The sequence below is a fragment of the Anolis sagrei genome, chromosome 3 (assembly GCF_037176765.1).
Source record: "Anolis sagrei isolate rAnoSag1 chromosome 3, rAnoSag1.mat, whole genome shotgun sequence".
Lineage (NCBI taxonomy): Eukaryota > Metazoa > Chordata > Lepidosauria > Squamata > Dactyloidae > Anolis > Anolis sagrei.
In genome coordinates, this window is record NC_090023.1 from 22,173,238 (window position 1) to 22,196,804 (window position 23,567).

The 23,567-nt window shown below is 39.7% G+C and overlaps 1 protein-coding gene across 7 annotated transcripts in view; it reads left to right on the forward strand.

The window, feature by feature from the left end:
* Positions 1 to 23,567, forward strand: part of CNTN5 (contactin 5) — an 826,419-nt gene that overhangs the window by 750,671 nt on the left and 52,181 nt on the right. For all 7 annotated transcript variants that reach the window (XM_067466528.1, XM_067466529.1, XM_067466531.1 and 4 more), the window contains 2 exons: positions 16,217 to 16,375; positions 18,032 to 18,181. In XM_067466528.1, coding sequence (XP_067322629.1) covers positions 16,217 to 16,375; positions 18,032 to 18,181 — 309 coding nt within the window. The remainder of the gene's footprint in view (positions 1 to 16,216; positions 16,376 to 18,031; positions 18,182 to 23,567) is intronic.

A 23,567-nucleotide genomic window follows, 5' to 3' on the forward strand; every position in this document is an offset into this window, starting at 1 on the left:
GGGGGGGGGGGGTGGAGGGGAGTTGCTTTGCTGTTCAGAGCAAGAATATATGGTTATGGTTGCAACGACCTGTAACAAATACATAGTGGGAAACAATTTGACAGTTCTGACTAGTTCAAGAGCCCTTGCGATTAACCCCCAAAGATATGGGAGCAGGAGTTTTAAATACCAAGATAAAGGAGAAATTGTTCTGCATTAAAATCAACCATTTTTCTGATTATATAAATCTCAACTAGAAGCCAAAATGATTAACCTGAGGTTTTGTACTTTGGACATCTAATACCATAAAATGAGCTTACATGGAAAAGAAAATAATTTTCAATAAAGTGGAAATGGGGTGAAAATTGCTGGAAGAAACATTAACAACCTTAGATATGCAGATGATACCACTTTGATGGCCGAGAGCAAGGAGGAGCTGAGGAGCCTTTTAATCAAGGTGAAAGAAGAAAGTGAAAAAGCTGGGTTGCAGTTAAACATAAAAAAACCCAAGAAACTGGCAACTGAACTGATTGACAACTGGCAAATAGAGGGAGAGAACATGGAGACAGTGACAGACTTTGTATTTCTAGGTGCAAAGATTACTACAGATGCAGACTGCAACTAGGAAATCAGAAGACATTTGTTTCTTGGGAGGAGAGCAATGACCAATCTCGATAAAATAGTGAAGAGTAGAGACATCACACTGGCAACAAAGATCCGCATAGTTAAAGCAATGGTATTCCCCGTAGTAACCTACGGATGTGGGAGCTGGACCATAAGGAAAGTTGAGCGAAGGAAGATAGATGCTTTTTAGCTGTGGTGTTGGAGGAAAATTCTGAGAGTGCCTTGGACAGCGAGAAGATCCAACCAGTCCATACTTCAGGAAATAAAGCCTGACTGCTCCCTGGAGGGAAGGATATTAGAGGCAAAGATGAAGTACTTTGGCCACATCATGAGGAGACAGGAAAGCTTAGAGAAGACAATTATGCTGGGGAAAATAGAAGGAAAGAGGACGAGAGGCTGACCAAGGGCAAGATGGATGGATGGTATCCTTAAAGTGACTGGCTTGACTCTGAAGGAGCTGGGGGTGGTGACGGTCGACAGGGAGCTGGTCCATAAGGTCACGAAGAGTCGGAAATGAATGAATGAATAAACAACAACAACAAAGTAGGAAAAGAGTAAGATAGCATTAGAAATTGGTTGATTCAAGGAAGTAAAGGCCTTGAGTTTGCAAGACCTGAGCAGGACTGTTCATAAAGGTATCTTATGGATATGAATGGTGTGATTTTAGCATAGAATGAAATGTTTTTAAATGCTTAATATGTATTAATATTAATTTAATGTAATTTAATCTTAATGTTTATTAGAATTGTATATGTTTTGAGGCACTGAATAATTGTCTATATGTAAGCAATGTTGAGTCCCCTTCGGGGTAGAGAAAGGCAGGGTCTAAAGAGGGTAAATAATAAATAGATAAATAAATATGTTGAGGGATTACTCATTGAAAGATCACCATACATTGAATATGTCTTGATAGCACATAACAGCAACAAAGGAAATGTATTATATATAAATAACATGTATTTGTTTCAGATGGAAAAAGCTTTCTTTGGGGAGTTTGTTATAGGCTGAGTGGGGATTCAAACCCTAGTCTCCAGAGTCATAATCCAATGCTTAAGCCATCACACTGTATGTTAACTTTTAAAGCTTTAGAGCCTGAGAATGTTCCCAAAGTCATGAAGCATTTTTCTCACTGTTTGACACTGACATTGGTCTTTCAAAACCATTAAAGCTATGTGTTGATTTCTCCTCTGAAGCCCTTCGTAACAAAAGTCAAATTGTTATATGTTTAAAAGTTTCTGTCATTTGATGCTGCGTTTGAATACAAGAGTCAAGCAGGATTTTTAGTATTAGCAGCACTGTATTTATACACTCTATTAAAATTCTATTCAAAGTGAATATTATGACAGGCTGTGAACATAAATCAGTTTCACACTATCTTCAGCTTATTATGTCCCATTTATTTTTCTTGAGGCACGGAAGTGAAGGAATGTTTCTGATAGTGGCTTCACAAGTGTTAAATTGCCTCTGCCAAAGTCAGATGAAGACAATATCACCTATCAGACTGGGTTTGTTGTGGAATAGCACTTCATTTGGCTTGCAGCCATTTATTTATTTTACACTTGTACTCTTGCCACATGGCCTTAAAAGCCCTGGGGGCTACTTCAGCACATTAAAAAGTTGTAAAGCAGCAATTTTGTTTCAAAATGGCATATTAAAATAAACCAGAATTAAGACATTTATCCAGTGAGCTTGGGAACAACAGATACACTAGTATTAATGAAGAAAGCAAATGTAGACATGGTTTGATATCAACGAGGGAAGCCACATATGGGCCTTGTAAACATCTCAGGAATCACTGGGTTGTTGTAGGTTTTTTGGGCTGAATGGCCATGTTCTAGATGTTTCACCTGCATCTGTGACATGCATCATCAGAGATTGTAACATCTGTTGGAAACCAGAAAAATGGGATTTAGAGATCTGTAGGAAGTCCAGGGTGGGAGAAAGAACTCTTATCTGTTGGAGCTAGGTATGGCCTGACAATTTTTAGGTGTTGCTTGTTACCGCATGGGAGAATCCTTTGTTGAGAGGGGATTAGGTGTTCCTGATTTTTTCTTGTCTGGAGTTCCCCTATGTTTGAGTTTTGTTCTTTATTTACTGTTTTAATTTTAGAGTTTTTTTTAATACTGGTAGCCAGATTTTGTTCATTTTCATGCTTTCTTTCTTTCTGTTGAAATTGTCCACATGCTTGTGGATTTCAATGGCTTCTCTATGTAGTCTAACATGGTAGACTACATAGAGTTTTCCAGCATTTCTGTGATCTCAAATAATTAGACTAGGCAGTTACTAGTGTATTTTGTCCAACATTAGCAGGGAACAAGTAATTGTGGGGAGGAAGAAGGCCAGTATTGGGATGTACACAATTGTGTGCCAGTTTGCTTCCCTTGAGTGGTAAATTCCTCTAACATGCATTTGTTGGGAGGGAGAACAGTAGTTGCTAGCATTTTACCTGTCACATAAATGTTGAAACTACAGTATCCATGCCCCTCCAAAAAAGCAAAGCACCAGCAGTCTTCATTCCACCATCTAACTACTCCCCAGTCTAATGTTCCTGTACAGCCAGCCAATTTTTCATTCACAGCTTGCAAAAGAATGAGCCATATTTTCAGAAGTCATTTTCTATTGTGACATTGCTGCTTACTATGTTTACTGTTCTTTGAAACCTGGCACAAAATGATTTGATATCTTTTTCTCTGGAAGGAAAAATACCCAGACCTTTTCCAAATGAACTCAGGTATGCACACAGAGTAGAGTTGTTTGTGACACTCTGGAAAGATGGTTGTTTCTGTTTGTCAGGTTTCACTTTATGGTGACAAATCAAGTCTCGCTCTATGTCAGTAAATGATTAGACCCATTCTTGGTTCTGATCCCAAACCACGTTTCCCTTTCCGATTGGCACCTGTGCCTGCCAGCTTTTATTTAAAAATCTCAGCTGCTTGTGTTATATTTTTTGTTGGTGGGATTTTGTTATTTTAAAAAAAATTGGATCCTTTTTCAATATAACTGATATGGCTCATTGCAGTTCCTGGCATTTCTGATTTTATTCCCTTTGAAACAGTTAAAGAAGAAATTCATCAATATGGGACAAATCAAAATGTGAAGTTCTAATGTAAGAATGTGAAGTACAGGGGCGGCCCGTCCATTACTCGAAGTAAGCGGTGGCGGAATACTTTTTTTGCCAGGGGGCGCTGTTCTGTCCTTAGGCCACGCCTCCTCCTGCAGGCCCCATGCGCCCTCCACAGCCTTCTTCTAATGGAGAAGCGCAGGCCCCGCCCACTAGGCGAGAGGGAAGTCCTCCCTCCCTCCCTCCACGTGCTGCCAGGAGGGAGGGAGGCAGCCAGCCAGCCAGCCAGCCAGGCTCTTTCGCTTTCCCTTTCCTTCCCTGCAGCTGAGCCTGGACCCCTCTCAGGGCAGCAAGGAGGCCTGGTCAAAAGGTACTGCAAATGTCATCTTCTGTACATGCCTCCCCCAAACCCCTCTAGTATTTGGTAATAATGGAAGTCCTATATGCCAAGCTTGGTTCAATTCTATTGTTGGTGGAGCTCAGAATGTTCTTTGGTGCTTGGTAAACTGCAATTCCCAAATGTCAGGGTCTATTTTTCCCAACCCCCTCTCCAGTATTTTCTGTTAGTCATGAAAGTCCTGTATGCCAAGTTTGGTTCAGTTCTATTATTGGTGGAGTTCAGAATGCTCTTTGGTGCTTGGTGAAGCATTCTCACCTGATGTTTCACCCACATCTATGGCAGGCATCCTCAAGAGGCTGTGAGGTCTGTTTGTAACTAGGCAAGAGGGGTTTGTATATCTGTGGAATGTCCAGGGTGGGAAAAAGAACTCATGTCTGCTTGAGGTAAGTGTGAATGTTGCAATTGGTCATCTTGATGAGTATTTAATGGCCTTGCAGCTTCGAAGCCGAGCTAGTTGCTGCCCAGGAATCCTTTGTTGGGAGCGGTTAACTGGCCCTGATTGCTTCATGTCAGGAATCCCCCCCCCCTTTTTTAGTGTTGCTCTTTATTTATTGTTCTGATTTTAGAGGGTTATTTTAGAGGGTACTGGTAGCCAGATTTTGGGCGAGGGGCGAGCGAGGCATTCTCTCCTGACGTTTTGCCTGCATCTATGGCAAGCAGCATCCTCAGAGGTAGTGAAGTCTATATTTATAAGGATTTATATTTATATGGAATAATGACCAGGGTGGGACAAAGGACTCTTGTCTGCTGGAGCGAGGTGTGAATGTTTCAACTGACCACCTTGATTAGCATTTGATGGCCTGGCAGTGCCTGGAGCAATCTTTTGTTGAGAGGTGATTAGATGTCCCTGATTGGGTTGTTGTAGGTTTTTTCAGGCCATATGGCCATGGCCTAGAGGCATTTTCTCCTGACTTTTCGCCTGCATCTATGGCGAGCGAGAGGGGCGAGCGAGGCATTCTCTCCTGACGTTTTGCCTGCATCTATGGCAAGCAGCATCCTCAGAGGTAGTGAAGTCTATATTTATAAGGGTTTGTATTTATGTGGAATAATGACCAGGGTGGGACAAAGGACTCTTGTCTGCTGGAGCGAGGTGTGAATGTTTCAACTGACCACCTTGATTAGCATTTGATGGCCTGGCAGTGCCTGGAGCAATCTTTTGTTGAGAGGTGATTAGATGTCCCTGATTGGATTGTTGTAGGTTTTTTCAGGCCATATGGCCATGGCCTAGAGGCATTTTCTCCTGACTTTTCGCCTGCATCTATGGCGAGCGAGAGGGGCGAGCGAGGCATTCTCTCCTGACGTTTTGCCTGCATCTATGGCAAGCAGCATCCTCAGAGGTAGTGAAGTCTATATTTATAAGGGTTTGTATTTATGTGGAATAATGACCAGGGTGGGACAAAGGACTCTTGTCTGCTGGAGCGAGGTGTGAATGTTTCAACTGACCACCTTGATTAGCATTTGATGGCCTGGCAGTGCCTGGAGCAATCTTTTGTTGAGAGGTGATTAGATGTCCCTGATTGGGTTGTTGTAGGTTTTTTCAGGCCATATGGCCATGGCCTAGAGGCATTTTCTCCTGACTTTTCGCCTGCATCTATGGCGAGCGAGAGGGGCGAGCGAGGCATTCTCTCCTGACGTTTTGCCTGCATCTATGGCAAGCAGCATCCTCAGAGGTAGTGAAGTCTATATTTATAAGGGTTTATATTTATGTGGAATAATGACCAGGGTGGGACAAAGGACTCTTGTCTGCTGGAGCGAGGTGTGAATGTTTCAACTGACCACCTTGATTAGCATTTGATGGCCTGGCAGTGCCTGGAGCAATCTTTTGTTGAGAGGTGATTAGATGTCCCTGATTGGGTTGTTGTAGGTTTTTTCAGGCCATATGGCCATGGCCTAGAGGCATTTTCTCCTGACTTTTCGCCTGCATCTATGGCGAGCGAGAGGGGCGAGCGAGGCATTCTCTCCTGACGTTTTGCCTGCATCTATGGCAAGCAGCATCCTCAGAGGTAGTGAAGTCTATATTTATAAGGGTTTGTATTTATGTGGAATAATGACCAGGGTGGGACAAAGGACTCTTGTCTGCTGGAGCGAGGTGTGAATGTTTCAACTGACCACCTTGATTAGCATTTGATGGCCTGGCAGTGCCTGGAGCAATCTTTTGTTGAGAGGTGATTAGATGTCCCTGATTGGGTTGTTGTAGGTTTTTTCAGGCCATATGGCCATGGCCTAGAGGCATTTTCTCCTGACTTTTCGCCTGCATCTATGGCGAGCGAGAGGGGCGAGCGAGGCATTCTCTCCTGATGTTTTGCCTGCATCTATGGCAAGCAGCATCCTCAGAGGTAGTGAAGTCTATATTTATAAGGGTTTATATTTATGTGGAATAATGACCAGGGTGGGACAAAGGACTCTTGTCTGCTGGAGCGAGGTGTGAATGTTTCAACTGACCACCTTGATTAGCATTTGATGGCCTGGCAGTGCCTGGAGCAATCTTTTGTTGAGAGGTGATTAGATGTCCCTGATTGGGTTGTTGTAGGTTTTTTCAGGCCATATGGCCATGGCCTAGAGGCATTTTCTCCTGACTTTTCGCCTGCATCTATGGCGAGCGAGAGGGGCGAGCGAGGCATTCTCTCCTGACGTTTTGCCTGCATCTATGGCAAGCAGCATCCTCAGAGGTAGTGAAGTCTATATTTATAAGGGTTTGTATTTATGTGGAATAATGACCAGGGTGGGACAAAGGACTCTTGTCTGCTGGAGCGAGGTGTGAATGTTTCAACTGACCACCTTGATTAGCATTTGATGGCCTGGCAGTGCCTGGAGCAATCTTTTGTTGAGAGGTGATTAGATGTCCCTGATTGGGTTGTTGTAGGTTTTTTCAGGCCATATGGCCATGGCCTAGAGGCATTTTCTCCTGACTTTTCGCCTGCATCTATGGCGAGCGAGAGGGGCGAGCGAGGCATTCTCTCCTGACGTTTTGCCTGCATCTATGGCAAGCAGCATCCTCAGAGGTAGTGAAGTCTATATTTATAAGGGTTTATATTTATGTGGAATAATGACCAGGGTGGGACAAAGGACTCTTGTCTGCTGGAGCGAGGTGTGAATGTTTCAACTGACCACCTTGATTAGCATTTGATGGCCTGGCAGTGCCTGGAGCAATCTTTTGTTGAGAGGTGATTACAGATGTCCCTGATTGGGTTGTTGTAGGTTTTTTCAGGCCATATGGCCATGGCCTAGAGGCATTTTCTCCTGACTTTTCGCCTGCATCTATGGCGAGTGAGAGAGGCGAGCGAGCGGCGAGCGAGAGGGGCGAGTGAGCGGCGAGCGAGAGGGGCGAGCGAGGCATTCTCTCCTGACGTTTTGCCTGCATCTATGGCAAGCATCCTGTACTAGTGAGGTCTGTTGGAAGTAGGAAAAAGGGTTTATATATTTATGTGGAATAATAACCAGGGTGGGACAAAGGACTCTTGTCTGCTGGAGCGAGGTGTGAATGTTTCAACTGACCACCTTGATTAGAGGGCCCGCCAGAGTGAGTGCCTGCCTTCCCTCCTTAATAATAATTTTAATTTCTCCTCCCTATTCTACTAAATTAATAATTAAATTTAAAAAATATTGAAAAAATATTGAAAAAATATTGAAAAAAAAGGGCGCCATCTTTACAAAATGTTTTGTAAATATTTACGAAATTTCGTAAATACCGAACTTTTTTTTTTGAAAATTTTGTAATTATTTTAAATATCGAAACAAAAAAAACCCCCAATTACAAAACGATTTTAGAAACAAATTTTTGCGTTGTTACCCAGGCCTAATAGATAGATAGATAGATAGATAGATAGATAGTGATTGGTTTTGGGGGGGGGGGGGCGCCAAAATACTGTTTGCTTACCATTGAAAATTACCTAGGGCCGCCTCTGGTGAAGTATATACACCTCTAGAGGCTGCAAAACTTCAACTCCGGTGATCCATCACTATAGTCTATGCAATTGGACCAATCCAATCTGTCTATGCATATTAACCAGGCAGTGAATTAAATTTCCCCCATCGACTCACATCAATCAGACATTCATTTATAATTACCCATATTGATTACTAGTTTGTAAACAACCAGTGAGGAATTTCACCATGGTAAAAATATCAGGATTTTTCAATGAGTGTTCCAAGCATGCATGGACATTGATTGGAAACCACCCAAAAGAGCTCCAAAAATACCTCAAGTTCTTTGTTGTCTCAAACTCTTACCTAAGGGAAGTCTTAACTGCATCAGTCACCAGCTGATATACAGTGGGCCATTTGTTTAGTTCTAAAATCTGTAAATGTTCAAGTCCCATTGTATACAATGGCAAAATAAAATGATGTCTGTTACATAAAACAGAAAAATCAAGGTTTGCCTCTGAATTTTTTTAACATTTTCAAGCCATGCCTGGCTATATTTGTGGGTGCAGAATCTGTGAATACAGATGGCCAACTGTATTTAGGTTATCCTAAGACCAAAGCACGAAGCTGATAAGCTTCTGGGACAGATCCCCTATGCAGGTTGGCCCCATAGTTCCAATCCTAGGACTTCTACTCTCCTTCCTTTAAAACTCCTTCCTAGATCCGATTCCTGAGCCCAAATGGATGTGTGGTTTTGGATCAGTGTAGTAATAACTGGCTGATCCTCCTTATTCATTTTTAAATTAAATTATCCAGACCCTCCTGTAGAAAACAAAAACAGGAAAGGTTATTGGTAAAAGAAGTTAAACATCCAGCTTCATCCTGGTTCCATACTTAGCATTATTTAACACTTGAGTTATAGCAAAGGTACACTTCCCCCTGAACGATTTCCACAGCTCATGTCCCATCAAATTACAGCTGCTTCTCTGACTTATGGTTTTTATCAATTCCTAACCTCTATCATTCTCTGTTCTTGACTGTTCCTATCTCACCTCATCTTATTAAGAGTCCATCCATATCTGTCACTGTTTCTACAATCAGCCCCCCACATTTTCTGAGATCAGGGGCAGGTCCTCAATTAATGTGAAAAACCACAAACTAAAAATTGCTGTTTTTTATTTTATCTGAGAACCCTTCTCTGGGAATTTCTAGGTCTTCTAGCGTTACTTTATGGTCAACTTCTGCTGGAAGTTTACTTTAGAATTGCATTGAAGGACCTAGAGATTCTTAGAGATAGATCTCTCTAGTAATTTCTAGTTACTCCAGTATGACAGGAGAAATTTGACCATAGTTGACACTGGAGGATCTAGAGATTCCTAGAGAGAACATTTTAAATCAAATCAATGAATAATCAAATCCACAAAGATTAAGACCACAAATCTAGAGAGGTGGCTGCATTCATAATTGCCACTAATTATAAGTTTGACCTCTAGTTTCATTTTTTTTCCTTCATACCATTCCAAACCGCAATTGGTTGCTCTTGCCCAGGCTTGCCAAGGTTCTCTTTTCATGGTCTTTGCATTTCTCATTTTTTGTTCTGAAATGTATTAAGCCAGTATATTCATGCCATACTTGGAGATAGAACAATTACTTATCTGACTTTTCAAGACATACCTTATCACTGAAGCCCTGTCTAAAATTGAAGCTCTTTTTCTTTGCTTAGCAAACTCAGCTCATGTTGCATTAGTACCAAGCTGATCATTGGCTTTACTAAGTGACTCCATTGTACTCCATGTAACCAGCTGCTTTAGGAGCTTCTCTTATAACAATCTCTCCATAACGCAATGCTTCTGTAACAAATGATTGCAACCTCTTTTAGATTGTTCTGCTTAAATGCTCAATCTCTAATGTATGCCACTAGGTTTTCTCTCCTTCCATTGCTTTTCCTCTTATTCACTTTCTCCTGTTTTTTAAAGTACATTGCATAACATATTCCTACCTTATTCCAGCAAGCTTCCTATGAAACTTTAAATCAAAGTGAGCAGTTAACAGTGTATCTGATGACCAGGTGTTTTCCTCTTTGGAACCCCTGAGAAGCCATACTAATTTCCCAAAATAATCCTCAAAATAACAAAAGGAAACTAAGATTCCACATCACATGGACTTGGCATGCAGAGGTCTGCTATATCTCCTCTTTCACCATTCTCTCTGTTTACACTTTAGCTGTAGGTGCCTCCTGATCCCAGGAAGTCTCTGTAGATAATCTCATTTTTCTGTGTCAATATATAAGGACATGACTAGTTACTTCGCTTTCTTTAAGGAACCTGTAAACTTGTATCAAGCCCATGGAATTCCTAAGGTTTCTTACGTAAGGAATTGCCAGTGATGGTTTGCCATTGCATTCCTTGTGATTTCTTTGATGCACTTGGTATTATTTCACAATCATCCATCCAAATATTAGCCTATCAGAAATAATTCCCTGGACTTCCTAGTCCTTTGGCCTAGTTTTACAAGAACTGTTATGATGACTGAGATCCATCCATGTAGTGTACATACACTCTATCTGTTCTGATTTGTCATGAAATAATCCCGATAAACCCTAATATATTCCATCTTATTTTTAAAATGTCCCAGTTTTTTTTCTCTGCTTCTTTTGTCATCAGTTTAGTTCAGTTGCTGCCAAATGGATCCAGAGTGCAAAAGTATAGTTTGCTCTCAATTAATTCAGCAGAGGAAAGGAAAGGGCAGAACCCTTCCCTACCTTGTCTTTTGTGGCAAGGGAAGGGCTTTCCAAAGGAGTTACAGGATGATTTATTTAAAGGAGCAATTTTAAAAAAGGTTGTGTGTGGCTATTTCGGTACCGGGACTGTGGTGCAGCTGTCTGAGTGTCAGCTGCATTAAGATCACTTCTAACCACAGGGTCATGAGTTCGAAGCCAGCCCAGGTCAGAGTGAGCTTCCGACCAATTGTGTAGCTTGTTGTCCACGTTTGCAACCCGAAAGACAGTTGCATCTGCCAAGTAGGAAAATTAGGTACCACCTATGTGTGGGGAAGCTAATTTAACAAAATTTACGAAGCCTTAAAAAAGACTCCAGCAAAGGACTCCAGCAAAAAGCATGTGGGGAATGTGGAAGTACTTCATCAGCGTCGCAGATAGACGATGAAAGCGACAGCTCCCCTAGCGGCCAGAAAAAGTTAAATAGCCTCTGACCGTTTGTCTATATCTGTTGTGTGTCTTTGGCATTGAATGTTTGCCATATATGTGTACATTGTAATCCGTCCTGAGTCCCCTGCGGGGTGAGAAGGGCGGAATATAAATACTGTAAATAAATAAATAAATAAAATATTTCGGAAATATGAGCTATTTTTAATGTTGAGACTTCCAGTTTCAAAGTGCTAATAGGTTGCCTTTTAAAACAGACATGGTTTGGAGTATCTCTTCCCATCTGTGCCTTCTTGTCCCCCTCGTCCGGCATCCCCCCTGCCAAAGCAGGAAAAATGTCTGTTCCATGCATCAACCATTGCACATATATGATCTGCAAGGTCACTGATTATATCCTCTCCATTCCACAAACTATCAATATTTCACAAATTAAGATAAGGGCACTCTTAAGCACAGAAATCTCAAACTTTTGAAAGCAGAAGGCTAGTTCGTGATCCCCCAGATTGTTGGGGGCCGGATTATAGTTGGGGAAAAAATTAACAAATTCCTATGCACACTTGACATATCTTATTTGTAGTGCAAGAAACATGGAAGAACAATGCAATATTAAAAATGCAGAACACTTTTAACCAACATAAACATACCAGTATTTCCATAGGATGTGGGCCTGCTTTTGGCTCATGAGATAGTCAGGTTAATTAGGATTATTGTTGTTGCCTTTCTTCAAATCATTTCAAACCCTAAGTTTGGGGAGCCCTGCTTAAGCACGAGTGAATGGGGCTAAAAAGCAGGGTTGAACAACTCATAACCTACTAGACAGTAATGAGCAAATTTAAATATGTTATTACACAGAAGCAGGGATTAAAACCATGTGCAATCCAATGGCACTAGCTGGAAAGTCGCATGCTACACCATAGATCTAAATGCACTACATTGTATCTGTACTATTTTGAAAATGGATGGGAAATGTAACATGACGCCACAATGTCTAGGTTGTCATCCCTTAATTTTGAGTAGCATTTTTCCACTTTTGGTCTGCTTACTACTTTGGATTTCAGCCATCAGAATTTATGCTAACTTGAGCTTCTAGGGAATTCCAAAACATCTGGAGGACCTAAAGTTGAAGACTGTTGATTTAGAGGGTAGTCATTCTAGTTTACATATTTATTTATTCCTTTATTTTACATCTTTCCTTTATTTCAGCAAAATTGGGAGAACAGATTTTGTATAGCACAAGTTTTGTTAAGGTCAGTGTTATAAGATCTCTTATAGATCCCCTCTGTTGTTTAACATCTCTATGCGACCACTTGCTCAGTTGGTTCGAGGTTTTGGGCTTGAGTGTTATCAATATGCCGATAACACTCAGCTGGTGCTGAAGATGGAAGGCCGACCGGACTCTGTACCCGATTGTTTCCATCAGTGCCTCAAGGCCGTTACTGGATGGCTGCGTGCCAGCAGGTTGAGGGTGAATCCAGCAAAGACAGAGATCCTATGGCTGGGTGGACCAGGCAGTGGGGACATCCATCTGCCCACCCTGGATAGTGAGGCGTTACGCCCGTCATCATTGGTAAAGAGTCTGGGAGTCCTTTTGGACCCTCTGCTGACAATGGAGGCCCAGGTCTCCGCCGTGAGCAGAACCGCCTTCTTTCACCTGCGGCAGGCTAGACGGCTGGCCCCCTACCTGTCCAGGGACGACCTAGCCACGGTCATTTCAAGACTGGACTACTGTAACGCCCTCTACATTGGCCTCCCTCTGTCGGTGATTCGGAAGCTCAAGTTGGTACAAAACGCAGCTGCTCGGCTTCTTGCGGGAATTCCGATGAGATGCCACATAACACCAATCTTACTACAGCTGCATTGGTTACCAATTGAGCATCAGATCACTTTCAAAGTGATGGTACTCACCTTTAAGGCCTTGCATGGTCTGGGGCCAATGTATCTAAGGGATCGTCTCACCCCCTACCAACCCCAGAGATCACTCCGTTCTGAGGACCAAGATCTATTGGAAGTCCCCAGTGTCAAGACCTTGCGTCTAACGGCAACCAGACGCAGAGCCTTCACAGCAGTGGCGCCATCAGTCTGGAATGCTCTGCCACCTGAAGTTCGTGCCCTGCGGGACTTACCAGCTTTCCGCAGGGCATGTAAGACATACCTGTTCCGACAGGTTTTTAATGTTTGATACTGTTGTTTATAAATTGTTTTAAATTGCTTTTAAACTTTGTTAGATTTTAGCTATTCTTGTAAGCCGCTCCAGACCCTAGGGAAGTGGCGGCATATAAGTTTAAATAATAAATTAATAAATAAATAAATAAATATAAGTTCTTTTGGATTTCTGTGTGTACTTACACAATGATATATCTTGGTGATGAGATCCAAGTCTAAAAGCAACATTCATTTATGTTTCATATGCTTCTTAAACACATAGCCTGAAGGTAATATTTTAAATAAAGTTTGTGTAGATTAAACTATTAGAAAGTGTTTGGATCCATGAGGACAATTTTCAATTTTAGAGTTTTTAAGATTTTGGAATTCCAGATAAAGGATTCTCAACCTATGCACCCATCTGACAAAAGCTCGGTTTCATAGTCTGTAGCTTCCAAACACTTTTCATGGTTCATTAGAGCTGTCTAATGCTTTCTGTGATTACTAAGTCAACCAGCCAAAATCAGTCTTGAAATCATAGCCAAAATAAAAAGTAATTATTTAGTAACAATTTAGCTCAAGGGAAGTTTCTTAAAACTCACAAAAACATGGCTCTTGGTTTTACATTTACAACTTCAAATTTCATATCAGGAGCTTACAGACATTCCTATTTGATATGAAATCTTCTTTGGGGCTATCTCTGCCATTGTGAAATTTGTCTGAAGGGTTGGAAAGGCAACAAAGTTAGCTCAATTTTTTTAAAAAATCTCTTCAACCAGACAATTCTTAATAATATATTCATGGGAGCAACTGTGATTGTACCTTGTTTGGAGTGTGCTTTATTTTTCTTCCTTTCCCAAGTTAAAAAAAAAAGAAATCTAAATCCAGCTTCCAGCACCAAAATAATGTATGCCATGCATAGGGAACTAGCATATAATGACAGATGACCTTAAAGGAGAGGCAGGCAATAAATGCATTATTATTATTATTATTATTATTATTATTATTATTATTATTCTGATACAAAAACACAGTATGTCACAGCAAACGAGATCTATATGCTGGATTTCGTATCACAAAATCACAAGTTGAACACTTCCCAAACATCTAGGACTATGTGATGTATTTTTGAATGATGTGTGCAGATCCAAGTAAGGTGGCCTTTTGCAGTTGACAGATTGTGATTTTGTCAATGTTTATTGTTTCCAAATGCCAGAAACAATTATTATTATTATTATTATTATTATTATTATTATTATTATTAACACAACAAGATTAGGACACAGCAAACAAGATCACTATGTTGATTGTTGTATTGGATCACACATCGAACACTTTCCAAATGTCTAGGACTATGCGATGTAACAGCAAATAATGCGTGCAGATCTGAGTAGGGTTGCCCTTTGCAGTGAACAAATGACAATTTTGTCAGTGTCAATTGTTTTCAAGTGCTGGTGAAGGTGTTTAGGCACTGCACCTAGTGTGCCAATCACCACTGGGACCACGTTGACTGGCTTGTGTCAGAGTCTTTACAGTTCGATCTTTAAACCCTCATATTGTGTAAGCTTTTCCAGTTGCTTCTCATCAATTCTGCTGTTGCCTGGGATTGCAACATCAACAATCCATACTTTGTTTGTTTGTTTTTTCAACGATTGCGAGGTCAGGAGTATTGTGCTCCAAAACTCTGTCAGTCTGAATTTGGAAGTCCCAGAGTAGTTTGATGTGTTCATTTTCTTTAAACTTTATTATTATTATTATTATTATTATTATTATTATTATTATTACACCCAACTTGGATGCTAGGGTTAAAGGGAATATCCAATTGAGTGAATGAATCAATGAAACTTTAGACACAATCCTATGGGAATTTTTTTCTGAACATGAATAAGAGTAATAAAACTCTTGTCTTGGGGTGATTGGAATGTGATTTTTCTGCTTCTTGGCAGAGGGTTGGACTGGATGGCCCACGAGGTCTCTTCCAACTCAAGGATTCTATGATTCTATGAAAACAGTGCAAGTGTGCTCTAGTTAATAAAATGAAAGATATACTTTCCTCCCCAGTGAAACATGTATATAATCAATTTCAAACCTCCCCTCTATACTGGGCCCAACTATCTATCTTTTGTGCATGGCATTTCACTTGAAAAAGAAGGATGCCTTCTATATCAAACTTCTCATGTAATTGTTAGTTTACCTTCCATTTTAAAGTGTTCAAGTTATATTTTTATGATTTCATGTTTTCACTGATGCTTATTTCTTCCATGTCCCCTGTGTCTTTTTTCCTTATGTGTTGTCTTCCAATTTTGAAAATGTGAGGATACAAAATGAATTCTGAAGTGTATTTCATGTAAGCAACTCTAGGAAAGGTGGGAAAATGTTGGAAGTGTGTAGGCATATCCTATGGCTTCTGAAAGGTTTTCTTGGGGGCATGGTTTATTGTAAAGTTTATCTTTCTTCACTAGCTGCTGAACCATTTCTGGTCACAGTTCAAACTGTTGGTCATAACATTGCTGTTGTCTGTCATCAAGTCAATTTTGAATTAAGGAATGAGAGACCTACAAAATCTCAATTTCTCAATTGTTCTGAAAACCTAAGACCATGGCTTCCTTGAATGTGGGTGTATCCACTCTGTAGGAGTAATACAATTTGACCGCACTTTGATAGCCATGGCTAAATGCTATGGAATCATAGGAGAAGAAGCTCGGTTAGTCATTAGCACTCTTTTTGCAGAAAAGTCTAAAGACTTTGTAAAACAGACATTTATGCTATGCTAAAGTGATGTGGGATTTCTACCTTTGTGTAGCTGTTTTAAAATTCAGATTAAAACTTAGAATTCATTGCCAACCACCAACCATCACTGTCATAATGATTATAGAGAGCAATATTTTATGTTTGGTATTCACAGGCAGATGATACGGGCATGACCCTACGCATACAGATGACAATTTAAAAGTAGTGCCTTTCATTCGTTTTTCTGTTTCAGGTCCACCTGGACCTCCTGGAGTTGTGATAGTTGAGGAAATCACAGAGACCACAGCTACTCTTTCATGGACACCTGGGGCTGATAATCACAGCCCCATAACTTCCTACAACCTGCAAGCCCGAAGTCCATTTTCCCTTGGCTGGCAAACTGTGAAAACAGGTAAGAGACTTTAGCTATAACAAGATGACTTAAATCTGGAGATTCCCTCCCCCCCTCCCTCGCCACATACCTACCTATAGTATAATGGCTTGAGTGTTGGACTAAAGTTCTGGAGACCAGGATTTGAATCCTCACTCAGCCATGAAACTCAGCAGATAAACTTAAGAAAGTCACAACCTCAAAGGGAGGCAAGGGAAAACTTCTTCTGAACAAAGCTTACAAAAATAACTCTTAGGGTCACCATAGTTTGAAAGCACCTTGAAGGTAAACAACATCAACTCTCAGGTAACTGTATACAGGATTTAATAAATTCAATAAATCAAATTCCTATACACACACATACACGCCTTTGTGCTTATCCTTAAAATAGTTCACATTTATACAGGTTGAATATGTCTTATCCAAAATGCTTGAGACCAGAAGTGGTTTGGATTTCAGATTTATACACTTTGTTTTATTTGGAATTTTTGGAATTCCTGTATTTGCATAGACATATATAATCTTGGAACTGGGACCCAAATTTCAACATGAAATTCAGTTATGTTTCATATTTAGTAATGTTTCATATTCATGTTTATACACAGTATTTAAATTTTAACAATTTTCTGCATGAAATAAAATATGTGTATATTGAACCATCAGAAAGCAAAGGTGTCAGTATCTCAGCCACGTGAGTGGACACTTTTGGATTTTGAAGTATTCTTGAGTTCTGAATAAAGGATACTCAGTCTAGATTTGGAGATATGTAAACTTCCAAAAATTGCATCCCTATAACTGAAGATGTTTGTGATATATTGCTTATTTAATTTCTGGTTATTGAGTCTGTTGTACCTCAGAATAGATTCACCTTGCTTTCTCAGACAAAACCAGCCAATCTTGAGAAGTAAAAGAGTTTATTGAAACAATCAAAGTAAAAGCAATAAAAGATTCAGTGGTTACAAAATAATAAGTCCAATATATTCCTTGAAAGTTTAAGCAGAAGACATGAAGCAAAACCAGAAGCCCCAAACCAGGAAGCAGCTTAAGGTTACACGAAGCAAGCTGTTGCTAAATCCTTAGCCCCGAACTGGGCTACTGCAAGCCATATTGCAACGTTGAACTAACACAGGATCTCTGTCCAGGCAGATTACTTATACGTTTCACAGCAAAACAGCAAACATCAAACAAGCCTTAACGAGCAGTTTTCCCACAGATGAGGTCAACCCTTCTCTGCCAGCCGCGCACTCCTTCTCACCACCTGGCCTGCGCGGCCTTGCATCCCACCGACTGTCTGACCTTGCTTCCCAGCAACTGTCTGACCTTGCTTCCCAGCAACTGCCTTATCACTCACATTCCGATCTTGTGAAGACATTGAAGACACAGACCTGTCTCTAAATTCATGGGAAGAAAGCTGAGAGCCCACATCTGCACTATTCTCAATCCCATCTGCACGCTCCTCACTCCCATTCCCATCACATTGGTGCTGAACCACAACAGAGTCCAACTGTTGCAGACCATACTGTATGTATATAACAATGTGCAAGGATCTTAAAGCATCCTTAATTGACCCATTGACTGACCAGAGGATTTTTCCTATCAGTGTTCACCAGTATCGGGGAAAATTGCTTTTGGTTGTGTGGTTTTGAGATATTACTCATAGTTATTCACTTTTCCTAGTTCCAGAAACCATCAGTGGTGACATGGAGTCCGCCATGGCAGTTGAACTGAATCCATGGGTGGAATATGAATTTAGAGTTGTAGCAACTAACAAAATTGGAACTGGAGATCCAAGTGCACCATCCAGAGTGATCCGGACAAAGGAAGCAGGTAAAAACTTGAACTGGAAACAAGACCTTTTACATGACTTTGACACTTTAGAATTAGCCTTCACCTTTTTGTGATTTCTGCTTTGCTAAACTAACTTGATATGATGGAAAGTATCCAGTTGGTGTCTGATGCACACATTACTTCCCCTATGTAAGTTGCACATATTTGTACAATGAGGAACATTTGCATTCAGTTCAAGGTTGTGCAGGGAAATTTGCGCACACAGCACTATTACCCATGGATAGGCACTGCAACTGCTTGTGTAGCTACAATCAGGTGCATTGATGTGCATTCCCAGTTGGTTGACATTTGGTCTTCAATTCAGTTTAGTTCACTGGATAAACGTTGGAATTCAATACAAAGGCTGCATAGCTCAGTTAATGCACAACTCCACGTGTAGAGATTTATGATGGAGCATGTACAAGGAAGGGTGACCAAAATTATATGAGACCATCTTAGGGAACTGGGTATATTTAGCTTGGAGAAGAGGATGATAAAGGGGGACAATATAGCCATATTTAAATATTTAAAATGATGTCATATTGAAAATGAGGCAAAAATTTCCCCTTGATGCTCTAGAGACTATGGAAGCCATTTGTAAACACTCTTTGGGTTTGGTCAGTCAAATTACTACAAATCCATCGAAGAGGAGCATTGTGGCCTATGTTTACTAGCTTGTTTGCAAGAATGTCATCAGGGATTTTGTAAAAAAAACCTTACTGAAATGAAGGTATGATACATTTCCAATTTCCTCCATGCAGTCACCTACCATTTCCTTTTTCTTTTTTTGGAATGAACAAACAAAAATGTCCTTTTATTGTTTTCAACCTCTGTAGCAAGCTGAGCTCTTTGGTTTTTCTGATTTTTCTCTCTACACGTGTTGGCTATTTGTTTGAATTCCTCATTGGTGATTTTCCCATTTCCATTTCATGTATATGTCACTTTTAAATCTTGGCTCTTTAGCCATCCATCCTGGTTTCTGGTTGTAATTTGTAATTAGATTTGCTGCCAGGAATGGGGGAATTACCTGTATAGTTGTCTGCTTTGGAATATGCATTCTGACTTGAATACTTGTGGGACACTATTTGCTTTTTCCACCTCAGATAGCAAAACGGTTTAAGCTGCCCCAGTTGTTTTAATGCTTGTCTCCTGGAGATTTGAAGCTTTTCCCCCCTTGTGTAATCATTATTGTTTAGCCTTTCCTGTGTATTATTTTAATTTACATTGTTATTTGTCCGTGAAGGGGGTTCATAAAATGATGGAAGAGCAGGCCATAAATATTTTGATTAATAAGGAATGTGTTCAATGATCTCTGGTTTGTAACACTCCTAAGTTACATATATCTCCTCCCCAAATAGTTCTGAGAAATCACATGGAATTTCCTTAATAACTGGTTCTCACATGGTAGTTTCTAAATAATATGTTGTTGCTTAAATAAATTTATATTAGATTTTAACAGTTGGTTTCATTCAATTAGCTTTGCTCTGGTTCCTAGACAATTACGCACCTGGTAAATTAAAATGCAGCACTATGTCAGCTCTCTTGCTTATCAGTGTGACATTTTAACAAGGCTTTAGTCACTAAGGGCTGGTTTTTACGATATGCCTGCCATGTAGAAACTACTGGAAATGCTTCCGAGCAGTAGAGGTTTCCTCCTGGGAGAAGCATTCATTAATGTTGCAGTATTCATGCTTTCTAAGGCACATTTTAAAATTGCTTCTAATGTTTCATTATTTGTTATGTTTGCTTTGCAAATTGCAATTACATTGTTGTTTTAATTATCATTTAGCTGTATAAATAGTTGTTTATTACATTTCAATCCCATACAATGGTCAGAAGGCACATGATGATCTGATGATGATGTTAGGAAGCAGGTCTGACTTTGAAAACCTTCCTGGAATGCTCCTATAAACTTCTTTAAGCTTTGTAAAACAAATCTGGGGTTTATGTTGGGCATCGCTCATCATCCCTCACTATTGGCTATAACTGAGGTTATTTTAATTTTTACAACCATTAAGCAACTTTGGTAAAGCCTAAAAAGTTTTAAAATTTCATGCTTTCCCTCCCCCGGCAATGCAAGGAGGAATGAGATGGGTGTGGCTAAGCACAGCCATTGTTGTAGTTTGTGAAGGCCAGGCCCCCAATGGTAGAGATTGCAAATGGCCTGCTGTTAAACTACATTTCTCACACTGCCCAGCCGCTCTTTCGCCAAAATGGCTGAAGGATCCCTATAGCTGTCTGTAGTAGTCTTCATCTAAATATAAAATAAACTGATTGAATCTACAAAGGTGCCTAAAGAAGGCAGCAAAGCAATAGGCAACTTTTGCAAAGCCAAGTGAACATAAACTGCATAAAAACCAACCATTTCACTTTGGCCTGATTGCCATGAACAAGGCACTGGGGTAGCCAGCCACAGCCAGCCAGCCCTTTCTTTTAGTAAGTAATGATAAAATAAAATGATTGCTTGTATCTGCAAATAGGAATAAACAGATGGATTTGTCTTGAGGGTCCCCTCAAACTCAGTAGAGGAAGCAAATGGATATCAGGAGAGTTTGGATGGTGCCTTTATGCCCAGAAGAAGGGGTCAGTCTAGATGTCCCTTGATGGGATCTGTACTATGATTTCTGCTCTCCACCAATTTAACATAGTTTGTGCCACACAAACAAGTTTCTGGAGTAGAATAACTACTTTCAAAGTAAAGACCACCCAGTGAAACAGGAAATAACACTTTCAAACCAGGAACAGATTTTCTTTATTATTAAAAATGTTTTTTAAAAAGAAAAACTTTGAAAATGTGCCAAAAAACCATGGATAAGTCAAAGGTTATGAAATTTGGTGAGCTAACAGTGCTCCATGTGTTCTAGCACTGTAGCAAGTTTCATCAGGATTGGTCTAAAAATTAGGGAGGGAGAATCCCCTGAAGTTTCCCCAGTGCCAGTTCTGTGGGGGTTTTTTCTTACTGTGCATGCATGTCTGCCATTAACAAACCAATTCAGAAGTTTTAGAAAGTTTTTAATTTTTTTTAAAAAAAATCAGAAGTGACTTTAGAATCAAACCACATACATCCTAAACGAGTTTTGAACCATATTTTTTTATCAACCAAGCCTACTCTGTGTTGTTATTATGATTACTGTCAGATCAATTTCAGCTTATACCAAGCCTATGGATAAGAGATCTCCAAAATCCAAGTAAAGTCTTGCAGATTTAGGGCCATGGCTTCCATGATTTAATTAATTCCACCTGTGATGTAGTCTTCATTTTTTTTCATATTGCCTTACCTCAGTCATCTTTGCTTCTGGTAAGAATCCAGGATTGATAATCTATAGTCATTATTTCTGTCTTATTACCAATCTGCTCTGAATATGCTTTTGCACTTTCTTCTTTATCAATAGTCATTCCAAGTGACTGGTTATTGCTAAGTAATATGGTGCAGTCTTATATTGTTGATGAATTTTCACACTGCTAAATCTAATCTTGTTTTTTGTATGACATGTTCTGCATACAAATTGAATACATTGTGTGGTAAAATGCAACCCCTTTGACCCCCTTCCCAATGAAAAACCAATCTGTTTCTTCACATGGTGTCCTCACAGTGGCTGTTGTCCAGAGTATAGGTTAAACATCAGGACAATCTAATGTTATATTACAATTTCTTTTAATGCATTTTATACTTTCTCATGATCCTAGGGTATTATGGTAATCTATTATACACAGGTTGATTTTATTTTGACATTTTTTGTCACCCTACGAAATATGTTGGGGTGTAAAACTTTGCTTATTTGATTCAAGGAATAACCAAAAAAAGGATTAAAAGTGAGATTGTGAAAGCTCTTGCTCATTGTATAATAAGTAAAATCTTCACATATTTTTTGTTTGTATGCAATATGCCCCATCTCTCAATACATGACATTTTTGAGATTTCTGATCTTTCTCTGGCACTCATAAGCATCTTTGTTCAAATCAGAACATTTTTTAGTTCAAGATGAGAAGGCAGAGGAGTTAGACAAGCCAGAGTAGCAAATAAAAATACAAAGGAAGAGAACAATCTGGGGAAAATTGAATGTCTCAGCTTAGAGTTAGGTTTGTGTTAAATATAGTTCCTAAGTGTGAAAAGAATGAGAGAAAAGTCCATCTGAATTCTCTCAGTTGTATGGTTTCTCACAGTCTTTGTCTTCATGTAGGATTCCTACCATGTATGGCCTGAGTTTACTTTGACGCGTCTATTGCTATTGCATTCTTTTCACATTTTCTCTGTAAATGAGTCACGGTAACTATAAGATAAAAAACAAAGTTGTTGTAAGTGTGGTTGTGACACAGATTTTCAGAGCTTGGAAAAATCCTTTTGGTGATTAAAATTCTGGGAATTGTGGGCAAAAAAAGGGGTTTTTTTCCTACCCAGTCACTATTTTATATGAAGCCATACAATTTTAGTTTCTTCTGATGCTTTGAATTTCATGTTTTCACTACTATGTACAAAGTCAGTTTTAGACCTTATTTATTTATTTATTTAGAACTTTTCTATCACGTTCTTCTCTACCTTCGTGGAGGGACTCAGAACGGCTAACAACAAGAATTCAATGCAAGACAATAAATATCAGTTTAAAACAACATACAAATACAATAAATTAAAATACATATAAGTTAAAAATACATATATAAACCAATTTGCCAAGTTAAAACATTATCCAATTCACCTAAGAGAAGCTGCTTGCAATAGGTCATAACTGAGGTGAAAGCTTTTTGAAAACCAATCCAGAACTATATTTTCTTTTTCTTTGCCTTTAAGAATGGCATGTGAAAGTTAACCATAGGTTCAACTTCTTTCCAACAATGAGAATAAGCCGTATACTTTGCTCTGTTACAGTCTTATGGGAAAGAAGCAAAACAACATTAAAAATACATGAGTACCTCCACCAAAAAGCATGTTTGGAAAAGCTTTTACCATCCACCTTAGGATGTAGATGGCTCCTCGGCACCATATGTAGTTGTTTGATCAAAGTCAAAGACCGAACGGGTTAGTCAGGCAGCACAAATCAAGGAGGACACAAACACAGAGCCGGAAGCTTTCCGCAGGTAATAGGTTGCACCCCAGTGCCCATGTTCTCTCAGAGTTACAAATGCATATCCTGCAATTTAAAGGACAAGTTCTATGTTTTAATGGGCCAGATGTGATTTAAGCTGTGAATGCATAATTTTTACACTAGCTTGGGTTTTTAAATTTTCATGACATTGGTTTGCTCTAATTTTGTGTAGATATTCCTCCATCCAACTGCAGTTGTTTTGCAGACAGATGATCCCCCTCTCTCATTGTTCTGATTGTTGGTTTGCTTTCATATAGATTCATTCCCATTTCTCAGAATGAATTTCAATCTTCATGGAATATTAA